The sequence below is a fragment of the Triturus cristatus genome, chromosome 8, assembly GCF_964204655.1.
Source record: "Triturus cristatus chromosome 8, aTriCri1.1, whole genome shotgun sequence".
Taxonomy (NCBI): Eukaryota; Metazoa; Chordata; class Amphibia; order Caudata; family Salamandridae; genus Triturus; species Triturus cristatus.
The window spans coordinates 19,593,718-19,607,184 of record NC_140591.1 but is presented as its reverse complement, the minus strand read 5'-3'; the positions used below and the strand labels follow the sequence as shown (position 1 = coordinate 19,607,184).

Here is a 13,467-nt window from a genome sequence, read left to right as displayed (position 1 = left end):
TTTAAGAGGAGAACAAGCTTGGTGTTCTCAATATACTGTCGAATTTTCTGTATTTTTCGTTGAACAAGAGGCTGATGGCATTCCAATTGTCTGTAGAGCGTGGGATGGGAGGGTTGGGTAGGGGTTGATGCAGAGTTTGCTTGTCTTAAAGGGTTTTCTTCTTCCGTTGGTGGCTGCACTCATGGTGTTGGTGCAGTACTTTGCTTTGGTTGATGTGATGAGCTGTCGGTGTGTCATGTGGCGACGACTTCAGTATCCTGAGATCATCAGGAGTTCTATTTTTCTTCTATTTTGTTTCCTGTCTGTAGGTGAAGCATTTGTCCGTGAACCCTGTAGAGGACCAGGGTGCTGAAAGATTTGTCTTGCATGTTTTAGTTGGGGTGTGGATGGTCACATAGTTTTGCCAAAATTGTTGAAGTCATTTCGATGGGTGTTGGACGTGGAGCTGCCCGGGAGAGAGATGAGTTCAAGCTTTAGGTTGTCTATAGAGAAGTCTGTGACGGATCTAAATGTTTGTTGCTTTCTTCTGGGTGGACCTTGGTTTGTTGGTGGGAGACTGAGAAATGACATAGGGATGGCTAAGTGATTGGTCCAGTCCATGGTTTTGGGTGAATTTTTGGTGATGTTGAGAAGACAAGGCCCAGGATGTGACCTTTGGAGTGTGTTGGTTGTGTGACATGCCAAACAACGCTGAGCGGATCAATTCGGTTGATGAGGGTGTGTCGGTGTGTCTTGTTTTCTTTGAGCTCGTGATGTCTAAGAGGTTGAAGTCACCAAAGAGGATGGTGTGGGCCTGTCGTATTTACGAGGCGGTGAGGAGATGCAAGAATTAAATAATGAAGTCCTTGTTCCGCCCGGAGGCCTCTGGTGTCATGTCCGTAGCATCAGGGTGATGTGTGTTACTTGCTTGACTAAGGTTCAGGACCAGGAGGACTCATGGATGACAGGAAGGCCTCCTCCCTTCAAATGTGTGCGGTCCATACAATGGATGCAGTATCCTATGGGAAGAGGGTGGTCTTGGGGCGAGGATGTGGTGGTGAACCATGTTTATGTGATGATGAGGGCCTCAAGCTTGTGATAGGTGTTGAGGTCTGCAGTGGCTGGTGCAAGGAGTACTGTAGAGCGAGCGTAAATGAGCTGAGTTGGAATCTATGTTCTGTAGCTTGAGGGTGTGCTATGGTGGGGTGTGGATGAGGTTTGATCTATTTGTTGTGAGGATGCCATTTGATTGCTTGTGTTGTCTAGCTCTGAGAATGAACCTGGGGATTGGACGTATGGGGTGCTGGGCGGGGCACGTGATTGTATTTTACCGTGAAGGTGTGAGTGGAAGAGAGGTTCTATACCAAGGCATTGCCCTTGTCTGTGCCTGCCCTCTGCCTGGGACACTCTGAGGAGTTGACTGAAGTAGGGAGAAGACAGGAAGTGATGTCATTTCCAGTGGAGTTGATAGGATGATGGAGAATGGGGACTGAATGACTGGTTACTTCTTTTAAAGATTGTTTTTATGAAAACACAGTGATGTCACTTCCTTTAAGCTTAGGTGCTGGAAAATTCAGTGATATTACTTCCTGTGGAGTTGAATGAAGGGAAATGAAGTCTGCTTGGCTGGCTTCTTCTTTTCAAAAGATGGTTTGGTTGGAAACCAGTGATGTCACTTCCTCTACAGATGTATGTTGTGAAATGCAGTGATATCGCATTCTATAGAGGCGGATGATGGTGAATGAAGTCCACTCGTCTGGCTTCTTCAGTCAAAGATGGCTTTAGCTAAACACCAGGCATGTCACTTCTTGTACAGTTGGATGCCAGGAAATGCAGTAATGTCACTTCCTGTGGAAATGGAGGATGGGGATTGAAGCCTGCATGCCTGGCTTCTTCCTTTAAAGATGGTTTTGGTGGGAAATCAGTGATTTCACTTCCTGTGGAGATGGGGAATGGGGAATGATTTCCACTTGTCTGACTTCTTTTAATTATGATTTTAGGGAACTCCAGTAATGTTACTTCCTGTACAGATGGATTCTGGAAAGTGCAGTGATGTCACTTCCTGTGGAGATGAAGGATGGGGAGTCTGAGACCCTGTTCAGTGTCTCGCTGAATTCTACTTCCTTCCTTGCACAAGACACTCAACGTTGAACAAGGAGCCCCACTCATTTTAACCGTCATCTGGATGAAAGTTCATAGACTCGAAGGAAGGTGCTGTCGTTCGTCACTACTATGAGATGTGGACCCTGTCTAGAACTACATTCAAATGCTCTACCTTACCATGGAATAGGTGTTAGCTGCAGGATGGCATTACTTGGATAGCTCAGTGAGCTACCAGCCAAGACAGTCTGCTCTGCTTCAGCTTGTGGGGTATTTGGTTGGCCCCCCACTGGTCAGACTTTCAAACACTGTTATAATCCTCACTCATCGCCCTGTGTCAATAAACTTAATAAGAGGCATCTCGAATGGAGGTTTCGTCAACAGGTGCCATTTGTGGGTTCCTGTGTTTTTTATTCTCTCGAACCTATCTGCAGCAGAAATGGGACATGACTGACAAATACTTTTTGGGCTTCTTTCCCCCATAATTGGCTATCTGCTTCATGAATAAATGTAATTCTAGAATCCATGGATTTCTTGAGGTGGCCACCCTGCAATGCCAGGGTTGAACCCCAAAAGTGTTACCCAGATAACTTGCCTGTTCTCAGTGGATGGGGTTCTGTGCAAGCAAAGGACGAGAAACATCATTGGCCATGCCCAACTCTCCAGTTGTTAATGGCTGACTGTGTGATGGCTGGTGTAACAGGAGGATTCTGGGAAATATGCTCTCCAGAAATATCAGCAGCCACAGACCATTAAAGTGTACAGACTCATGGATGTAAAACAGTATAAACTAAAACTGCATGAACTCCACCTCTAGACTGACAGGACGGGGGGGGGGGGGCAAAGGCAATGCCAGCGACAGCAGGGGTACCCTTCAATGGCATCAACACTAACAGCAAGGCACGAGCTGCAAAACCTAGGAATGGAATGCACCCAGTGAACAGAGGACTGAATGTGGGATAAGTTGTGCAATCTACGAACAGTGTTACTGGGTTGGCAGAGGAAGAGAGAGAACAGGCACCAGGACTCCTAGATGCAGAGGTGTGGGCACTAGGGCACACACAGGTGACTGGCAGTGGGATTCCCAGAAGCACATAAGTATACACAGGTGACTGGCACCGGGACTCCCAGAAGCACATAAGTATACACAGGTGACTGGCACCAGGACTCCCAGAAGCACATAAGTATACACAGGTGACTGGCACTAGGACTCCCAGAAGCACATAAGTATACACAGGTGACTGGCACCGGTGCTCCCAGAAGCACATAAGTATACACAGGTGACTGGCACCAGGACTCCCAGAAGCACCGGGACTCCCAGAAGCACATAAGTATACACAGGTGACTGGCACCGGGACTCCCAGAAGCACATAAGTATACACAGGTGACTGGCACCGGGACTCCCAGAAGCACATAAGTATACACAGATGACTGGCACCAGGACTCCCAGAAGCACATAAGTATACACAGGTGGCAGGCACCGGTGCTCCCAGAAGCACATAAGTATACACAGGTGACTGGCACCGGGACTCCCAGAAGCACATAAGTATACACAGGTGACTGGCACCAGGACTCCCAGAAGCACATAAGTATACACAGATGACTGGCACCACGACTCCCAGAAGCACATAAGTATACACAGGTGGCAGGCACCGGTGCTCCCAGAAGCACATAAGTATACACAGGTGGCAGGCACCGGTGCTCCCAGAAGCATATAAGTATACACAGGTGACTGGCACCAGGACGCCCAGAAGCACATAAGTATACACAGGTGACTGGCACCAAGACTCCCAGAAGCACATAAGTATACACAGGTGACTGGCACCGAGACTCCCAAAAGCACATAAGTATACACAGGTGACTGGCACCGGGACTCCCAGAAGCACATAAGTATACACAGGTGACTGGCACCGGGACTCCCAGAAGCACATAAGTATACACAGGTGACTGGCACCGGGACTGCCAGAAGCACATAAGTATACACAGGTGACTGGCACCGGGACTCCCAGAAGCACATAAGTATACACGGGTGACTGGCACCGGGACTCCCAGAAGCACATAAGTATACACGGGTGACTCGCACCGGGACTCCCAGAAGCACATAAGTATACACAGGTGACTGGCACCGGGACTCCCAGAAGCACATAAGTATACACAGGTGACTGGCACCGGGACTCCCAGAAGCACATAAGGGTACACAGATGACTGGCACTAGGACTCCCAGAAGCACATAAGTATACACAGGTGACCCGGCACCAGGACTCCCAGAAGTAGATAAGTATACACAGGTGACTGGCACCGGGACTCCCAGAAGCACATAAGTAAACAACAGGTAACTGGCACCAGGGCTCCAAGAAGCACGTACGTACACACAGGTGACTGGCACCAGGACTTCCAGAACCACATAAGTATACACAGGTGATTGGCACCGGGACTCCCAGAAGCATATGAGTATACACAGGTGACTGGCACCTGGATTCCCAGAAGCACATAAGTATGCACAGGTGATTGGCACTGGGACTCCCAGAAGCAGATAAGTATACACAGGTGACTGGCACCAGGACTCCCAGAAGCACATAAGTATACACAGGTGACTGGCACCAGGGCTCCAAGAAGCACGTACGTATACACAGGTGACTGGCACCAGGACTTCCAGAACCACATAAGTATACACAGGTGATTGGCACCGGGACTCCCAGAAGCATATGAGTATACACAGGTGACTGGCACCTGGATTCCCAGAAGCACATAAGTATGCACAGGTCATTGGCACTGGGACTCCCAGAAGCACATAAGTATACACAGGTGACTGGCACCAGGAATGCCGGAACCACATAAGTATACACAGGTGATTGGCACTGGGACTGCCAGAAGCTGATATGTATACACAGGTGATTGGCACTGGGACTCCCAGAAGCAGATAAGTATACACAGGTGACTGGCACAGGGACTCCCACAATCAGACGTTTGGGCACATGGGTATACACAGGTGACTGGCACCAGGACTCCCAGAAGCACAGAAGTATACACAGGTGACTGGCACCAGGACTCCCAGAAGTAGATAAGAATACACATGTGACTGGCACCAGGACTCCCAAAAGCACATAAAGTATACACAGGTGACTGGCACCAGGACTCCCAGAAGTAGATAAGAATACACATGTGACTGGCACCAGGACTCCCAGAAGCAGATAAGTATACACAGGTGACTGGCACCGGGACTCCCAGAAGCAGATAAGTATACACAGGTGACTGGCACCGGGACTCCCAGAAGCCGATAAGTATACACAGGTGACTGGCACCGGGACTCCCAGAAGCAGATAAGTATACACAGGTGACTGGCACCGGGACTCCCAGAAGCAGATAAGTAGACACAGGTGACTGGCACAGGGACTCCACGAAGCAGTTGTGCCACTCAGACATGTCTTCTATTTCAAATGACACATGTATGCCGCATAATTGCAGCGATCACAGCCTTTTCCTTCACTAGAAAAAATATTCGGAACTGCCAAAAAATGAAACCCTGAAAACAGTAAACCCTACTTATTGGTCCTCCATGTACACTAATATCAGTCGACGTTGAGCCATAACGCGCACACCACTACAACGTATCAACATAAGCCAGCCGTGGAGGGATCTTACCACTCCCCTGTGCTCAGTGTAAAGAGATCCATGACATAGGTCGGGGTGCACGTCAGCTGCCTACTACCCCGGTACTGAGGCTGCAGAGAAAGTACAGAAGAGGTGCCCCCACACACACAGGATAACCTGGCTATATGTATATATATATATATATATATATATATATATATATATATATATATATATATATATATTCACTTAAAAAACCATAGGTTTCACACATGTTATAGTTAGGTGGATGACCTGCCCATGGCCGCCGTCTTCCTTGATGCCACGAAGGCGTTTGATTCTCTTGAATGGGACTATCTGTTCCAAGTGCTGGGGCGGATGGGATTCCCGAGCATTTTCATTTCGTGGATCAAGTTGTTATACATTGATCCTAAGGCTAAGGTGTTGGTAAATGGTCAGCTCTCCCCTGCGTTCCCTATTACTAGGGGCACCAGGCAGGGATGCCCCCTCTCGCCCCTGCTATTTGCCTTGGCCATGGAGCCACTGGCGGCCAAGTTGCGGCAACACCATCGAGACAAGGCGTTGCGTTGCTTCCAGTGGCAAATATTGATATCCATGTACGCTGATGATATCACCCTCTATGTCCGTGACCCTAAGGAGAACCTCAACCCGATCCTTCGAGAATTTGTTCGATTTGGCATGCTTTCTGGTGTCCAGATCAATTGGAGCAAGTCTTGCCTGTTCCCACTGACTGCCTCTACTGCGCGATTTGAGCTGGACTTCCCCCTTGCCTGGAGTGAGGGGGATTTCAAGTACCTGGGCGTCCGCGTTGAGAGGAGCAGGGACGAGCTTCTTCGGGCTAATTATGGTACTGCGATGTCTCGCATTACGGATTATGTCACTCGCTGGATCGCGCTGCCCCTCTCCATGGCTGGCAGGTCATCATTGATTAAAATGGTAATATTGCCGCAACTGTTGTACCTCTTCTTAAATATTCCTTTTTCCCCCGGTGCCTTCTTCTTTCGCCAGCTCCGTTCGGAGCTCACCAGATTGGTGTGGGGAGGTAAGACGCCTCGGCTCAGGTGGGAGATACTTATTAAGCCCTACGACCAGGGCGGGTTTGGCATTCCCAACTTCGAGCTCTATTACCTAGCGGCCCAGGCGCACTATGCCTACTTTTGGATACGGCAACCTAGATATATGCCACAAGTTGCGGCTGAACACTGGCTAGCGCACCCCATTCCTATAGAGGGGGCATTGTACATTCCGGTGCAGGGGAGAGATAAGACGCCCACGACGCTGATTAGCACAGTGACTGCGTGGCAGAGGTTGGCTACCATTCTAGGATTGGACTTGCTGTACGCGCCGCTGTTGCCCCTTGCTTACCACCCGAATATGCCCCTGTTGCAGGAGGCAGGTTTTCGGAAATTGCTTCACGCTATACATGTTGAGACATGGGGGGATTTGTACCACAATGGCGCGTTCCGTTCTATGGAACACTTGTATGGCGGTATGCAGCCTACTCCCCTAGATACCTCCCTGTACCTCCGACTCCGGCAGGGGGTGAGGGCACTCACGCCCGACTTTCCGCAGGAACCCCCACATATGGTCCCACTGCAACGCATATTGAATGACGACACTCCTGCCAGGCTCATTTCCAGAATATACCGCTCAGTGCATGCTTCGGCGCCGGCGCCGCAGCTGGCGACTAGGGAGAAATGGGACAGTGAACTACCGGCCCCGCTAACGGATAAGCAGTGGCAATTCTGCTTAATGCAGACGGATCGCGTTTCCTCCAGTAGTCGCCTTAGAATTATCCATTACAAATACATCCACAGGCTTTACTATACCCCGGCTAGGCTTCATACCTATAAGCTTCGCGAGGACGAGCGGTGCGAGCGCTGCCGGGCTCCCGGTGCGGACTTTCTCCACCTAGCTTGGTCATGTGCGGCGGTGCATCAATATTGGTGTCAGGTGTTCGAGGCGCTCTCGAAGATGATCTCCACAGCTGTGGCGCCATCTCCCCTCCTTGCCCTGCTGGGTTACGTGGAACCTATACAGGCGACGCACCGCAAATTCATGGCACTTGCCTTTCTGCTCGCTAAGCGACGGGTGGCGTGTCGATGGGGTAGGGGCAGGGCTCCGAAATTCAAGGACTGGGTGCGGGATCTGGTATACTGTCAAGAACAGATATGTACTTACTCTGAGCTTATGCCCCCGACGTCCAGGCCCACGGATATCTGGGATCCGCTGCGTTGCTATTTGCAAAATGAGGGCGCCGCCACAGGTGATGTGCTGGCAGCTGAGTAGTGGTGTGCTGGTGACCGAGGAGACTGGCGTAACTGGATGCCTGGGCTGCTGGCATGTGGCAGGAGCGTGGTGAGTGCTTTGGTTGTAAGTCGTGCGACTGGCTGCCTCGATATGACTCCGGTATGGGGTGTGCAGCGTCTGCGTTCCCTCCCTGGGGCGTGCGCGCCGGGCATCGTTGTCGGCGTTTTGAAACAGAAATGTTGGTTTGCATTGTTCTCAGGCTGATGCTCTAGCTTCTGTCATTTGCGCTGTACTACGAATCCCTCTATCACGCCGAATCTGTCTAATGATGTTTGTTATGTGATTCAGTGCTGCTCCTTGACCACAGCTGTATGTTTTGCTCTAAAATTCTCAAAAATAAAGTTTTAAAAAAAAAATGTTATAGTTAGGTGGATATTTCACTCGTAAAAAACCAATGAAATTCCCCCGTTATAGTTAGTTCAGATAACTATAACTCGCGCGCCCGCAATCCACTGCTCATGACGTCACATATTACATCACTCATGACATGGTCAGTGGCATCACTCATGACATCACTGATGACATCATCCTTGTGATAGAGTGGCGGTCGCGCGAGTTATATAACTATAACGGGGGAATTTCATTGGTTTTTTAAGTGAATTTGCAAGGTTTTTTAAATGCTAATTCCCAACTATAACGTGTGTGAAACCTATGGTTTTTTCAGTGAATTTGTACGTTTTTTTAAATGCTAAGTTATGTATGTATTATTATTTTTTTATATATTTATTTTACAATAAACTACATATTAAAATATTTTTTTTCTTTTTTTTATGGTTTTTCACCGTGCGGTTTTTAAAAAAAATGTTTTAAATGTTTTTTTCTGTCTTCGGGGTCCTTCAGGGACCCCCTGACAAAGGCTAGGGGGTCAGGAACTCTCTACCCTGCCCCCTTTTCACGTTCGCCACCTTCCTTTTCCACTCTCGCACTGATAACAAACAAAATGGCGGCCGACACTTCCTGATTTCGACCGATTCGAACGTTGACTGACATGTAACCACCAATCAGAATTACGCTCGCGCACGTTAGGGTGCGCGCACCGTGCGCGGCTAAAGATATTTATGTGCTTTTAACTGCAATTTTCTCAGGAACTACTGAACAGATTGACACCATATATGCAAAAGGCACATCCCTGACCTGAGGACTACCTCTTTGCCAAATTTCAAGTAATTCTGTTCAGCCGTTCGGGCTGTACCTTCGACTAAAGGTCCTATGGAAAAATGCTTGGGGAAAACGTGTTTTGGGACTCCCCTTTTTTCTCAGCCCCCGCTTGACGAATCACCCAGAGACTTCCAGGGTAGGAGCTGAGCGGAGCGCCCCATTAGTTTTGAAAATTTCGCGAGGATCCGTCAACCGGCGCCAAAGTTATTCAAAATAGAATTTTCAGATTTCCTATGGAAACACGGTCCTAACTATAACGACCGCCAGTAGATAATATATATATATAAAACACAGTGCGCAGGTCTCTCTGCCTCCAATGGCGTCGAGCTTGAGCGAGAGCTCGAACCTCTGTAAATATCACAAATTCCACTGTTGATCGACAAAAGATGCTCAAGCCCAATTCCATTCAACGTAAGATTTTTTAATTCAGTATATGTATAGATATTCTCAGTGGGTTAGTGTTGCGCTGGGTTCCCAGTTGTTAAGGGTATGTTTGTTGTAAGTATGGAGTGCCTGACCAGGAACTTGTGCGCTCACTGTGATGTTCCACAATGATGGCAGCATGGGTTCGAAGGTTTCCAAGGTGTATATAAGAGTGGGGGTGACCTCTGTGGTCATTCGTATAGACTACTAAACTTGTGACTTCTACACTGCAAATAAACACCTCCTGGTTGTCTTTTGGTGAACTGCTGCTTTTCTTACACCTACAGCGAGGAACCCCTTCAGCATTTGCTCTTCTGGCTACTTCTACAGCTAGGCATAGTGATGCAGAGGTCTAAAGCTCAACCTACAAAAAGGGACAGCTAGGCATAGTGATGCAGAGGTCTAAAGCTCAACCTACACAAAGAGCTAGCTAGGCATTGTGATGCAGAGGTCTGAAGCACATCCTGCACAATGGGGCCAGCTAGTCATTGTGATGCAGAAGTCTGAAGTACAACCTACACTTAAGGCCAGCTAGACATTGTGACGCACAGGTCTGAAGCACAAAATACTCAATGAGGCCAGCTAGGCATTGTGATGCAAAAATATGAAGCACACCTATACAAAGGGCCAACTAGGCATTGTGATGCAGAGCTCTGAAGTACACAACAGGGCCAGCTAGGCATTGTGATGCAGAGGTCTGAAGCACAACCTTTACAATGGCACCAGCTAGGCATTGCGATGCAGAAGTCTGAAGCACAACCTACACAAAGGGCCAACTAGGCATTGTGATGCAGAGCTCTGAAGTACACAACAGGGCCAGCTAGGCATTGTGATGCAGAGGTCTGAAGCACAACCTTTACAATGGCACCAGCTAGGCATTGTGATGCAGAAGCCTGAAGCACAAACTTCACAATGTGGGCAGCTAGGCATTGCGATGCAGAAGTCTGAAGCACAACCTACACAATGGGGCCAGCTAGGCATTGTGATGCAGAGGTCTGAAGCACAACCTACACAATGGGGCCAGCTAGGCATTGCGATGCAGAGGTCTGAAGCACAACCTACACAATGGGGCCAGCTAGGCATTGTGATGCGGAGGTCTGAAGCACACCCTACACAATGGGGCCAACTAGGCATTGTGATGCAGAGGTGTGAAGTCCAACCTACACAAATGTGCCAGCTAGCCTTAGCTTACGTGACCCAAGAAGGATGAAATGTGTGTCCTCTGCTTTACAATATCTTCACCCATTAGCTTGTATCATGTGATTCTTTTGTGCATGATTTTAAAAAATAACACATCACAAGACTACGCATTGTTTTTATCCCATATCTTTAGAATGACCTGCTTCATACTTTGTATACAGACATAGCCATGATACAATAAGCCCAGATGTTCACAGTGGCGCTACTCTCGCAGAAGGAGTGTTGCTCACACTTACTGTGCAGGATGTGGTGAGCCGTCTCGACGCAGCGCACTGCCGGGGCGGAGTACACGGCGCCCACAGTGAGCCCCTGCTCCAGCAAAGCCACCCCTAGAGAGAAGCAGAAACCACACACTGCAAAGGTTAACTCAGCCAGGCAGGCAGATCTTTTATTTCAGATCATTAAAACCCTAATAGTTTGCACAGCTCGATACATACAATGAAAGTTGCAGAATCATTAAGTGTAGGCAGCTTCTTTTTGGCTTTAAATTGAGTTTAGAAAGTTTTCAGTTAAAATACCATTACTAAAAATATGAAAATAGACTACTTGCATATTAGAGTGTTCCTTACATACCGCTGCAATGTAAGAACTGTGTCAATTCGTATAACACCCAATCATTTTCCCGTTTCATCGCATTTAAGTATTTATAGATTACACAGTCTTCACCAATCCCTTTGCTGTCAATAATGGATTCGCTTTAAGAAAGAATTTTATAAAGCAGCTATTATTTGAGGAGTCTCCCCTTTCATGCAAAAAAGCAAGGCACGTCGACAAGTTCTGATGTCATGTAAATTAAAAAGTCTTTTCAGTAAAATCTCACGTTCAGTTAGTAATATGGCACAAGTTGATATCATATGTGTTGGGCTTTCCTCATGTCTTTGACCTGGTCTGCACTTGGTATCTTGGGGTTTCGGTTCCATGTGGTTATATTCCAGTGATTAATATACACCAAATCGTAGGTGAAGTAGCTTAATTTTCTAAAATGATTTTAATATGTTGTTAAATACATCTGTGGGCGGGGCTGTTTGTATGAGCCAATTCTCGGCCAGGCATGTCTTCTCTAACTGAATTCCTCTTTATCTTTGTTCCATGACAACACCCTTCCTTGTCTGTTGGGGGCTTTCTTGAGGGTGTTTTGAGGTGGTCCCATATTCCATAGCTCCTTTCCTTTCAGGCCCTTTAATGCTGTCTCAAAAGCCAAGGCCCACGTGTTTAAATTCAGTTGAGTTTTATTTCGGTGTTCTTACCATAGCAGGGCGCGGGGTGTAGTTTCATCAGAAGCCCTTAGTAAAACAAGCATTGGCATAGCCAATAGGTCTCGCCTTTGGGACCTTATAAGTGTTTAGTCATGCAACAGTTTATGTTGTTCCACCAAGGATATTGTGCTGCATAACTAAACACTTATAAGGTCCAAAAGGTGAGACCTATTGGCTATGCCAATGCTTGTTTTTTTTCTTTTCAGTCTTGGCACTGTGCTGGGATCGGTGACAGTAATGTCGTCTGCTTGCCCACTTTTCTCGGCTCCTTTCTTGGTATCACCTTCTTGTAATCTTTAGAAAAGCGCCACTCTTCTTGCCCGCTGGGTTTGCCCTAGTCACCTCCAAGTTATGAGCACGAGGGGCAAATATGAGTGTATCCAGACCATTCAATCACTAGCCTCTCTTTAGAAACACTACCCCTCCCCCCTTCTTCGGGCGGGTAATTCGTGCCATTTCCAGGGAATTCCAAGGTTAGGAGACAGAGACGACCATTGACAGGACAATGTGTCAGCCCCTACGCCTCACCTACTCCTGCTCTTCCTCTTTTACCTCACCTGATTGTGCCCGCATAAGCCTTATCTGTTTGTGAGTTGCTGGGCCTCAACTTTCCGCGCAGCCAGATGTCCCTCACTGCCCCTCACATGCCTACAAGTCTGTTGTCCCTGGCCCTTCAGATTGTGGAAAGCCCTCTGCCCACACTCCTACCTACTCTCACGTGACCACCCCTCCAGTACCCCGTTTGCCCGCCCAGATTTCTAGTCACGTAACAAGGCTCTCACAAACTATAGCTTAAGTTAAGAGCAATGGTCACCAACGCACTAGACAGCAAATCTTTGGGGAGTTTTATATAGCGCGAACTCGACCCGAAGGTATCAGAGCGCTTTACCAACTGCGTTACAGACGGACACACTCATTTTGTCATTTGCCCAGAATCACAGGATGTTGAGCATCCCTGCCGAGACTCGAAGCCTGTTACTCAGCTTCGAAGTCGACTGCTGTAGACGTTAGGCCACATCCTTGAATCCATGCATGGTAGGGGCATGAAACGTCCCCCGTACTCCTGGGTCCCGGTGCTACTGCAGATGTTGCCCCAGTGATACCTATGCCTATTTATTTGTATAAAGTTTTTGCCCCATACCGTACTTGACCCTCAGCAGAGAGCACTGTGGTGCCCACAATTCCGACCTGCCCCTGGGTACACCCCCTCATTGGACACTGGCAGGCTGATGAAGAGAGCGGACTCGCATGTATATGATCCTGTGCGTGCTGATCTCCGTTTGTCCTTACTTTTCCGCATTGCAATGGTGTGTGCCCATTAAAAAGGAAAACCTACCGTAGGACAAAATGCCGTAAAAATCTAGCAGTGTCCAGTGTAATAACATCACGGAACCGCGAAAAGCTCCGCAGTGTCCAACAGCATCAAAAT

At 48.1% G+C, this 13,467-nt stretch overlaps 1 protein-coding gene across 1 annotated transcript in view; it reads right to left on the bottom strand.

Annotated features, from left to right (window-relative positions):
* Positions 1-13,467, bottom strand: part of UBASH3A (ubiquitin associated and SH3 domain containing A) — a 234,285-nt gene that overhangs the window by 78,336 nt on the left and 142,482 nt on the right. The window contains exon 10 of the mRNA XM_085620748.1: positions 11,019-11,111. Coding sequence (XP_085476874.1) covers positions 11,019-11,111 — 93 coding nt within the window. The remainder of the gene's footprint in view (positions 1-11,018; positions 11,112-13,467) is intronic.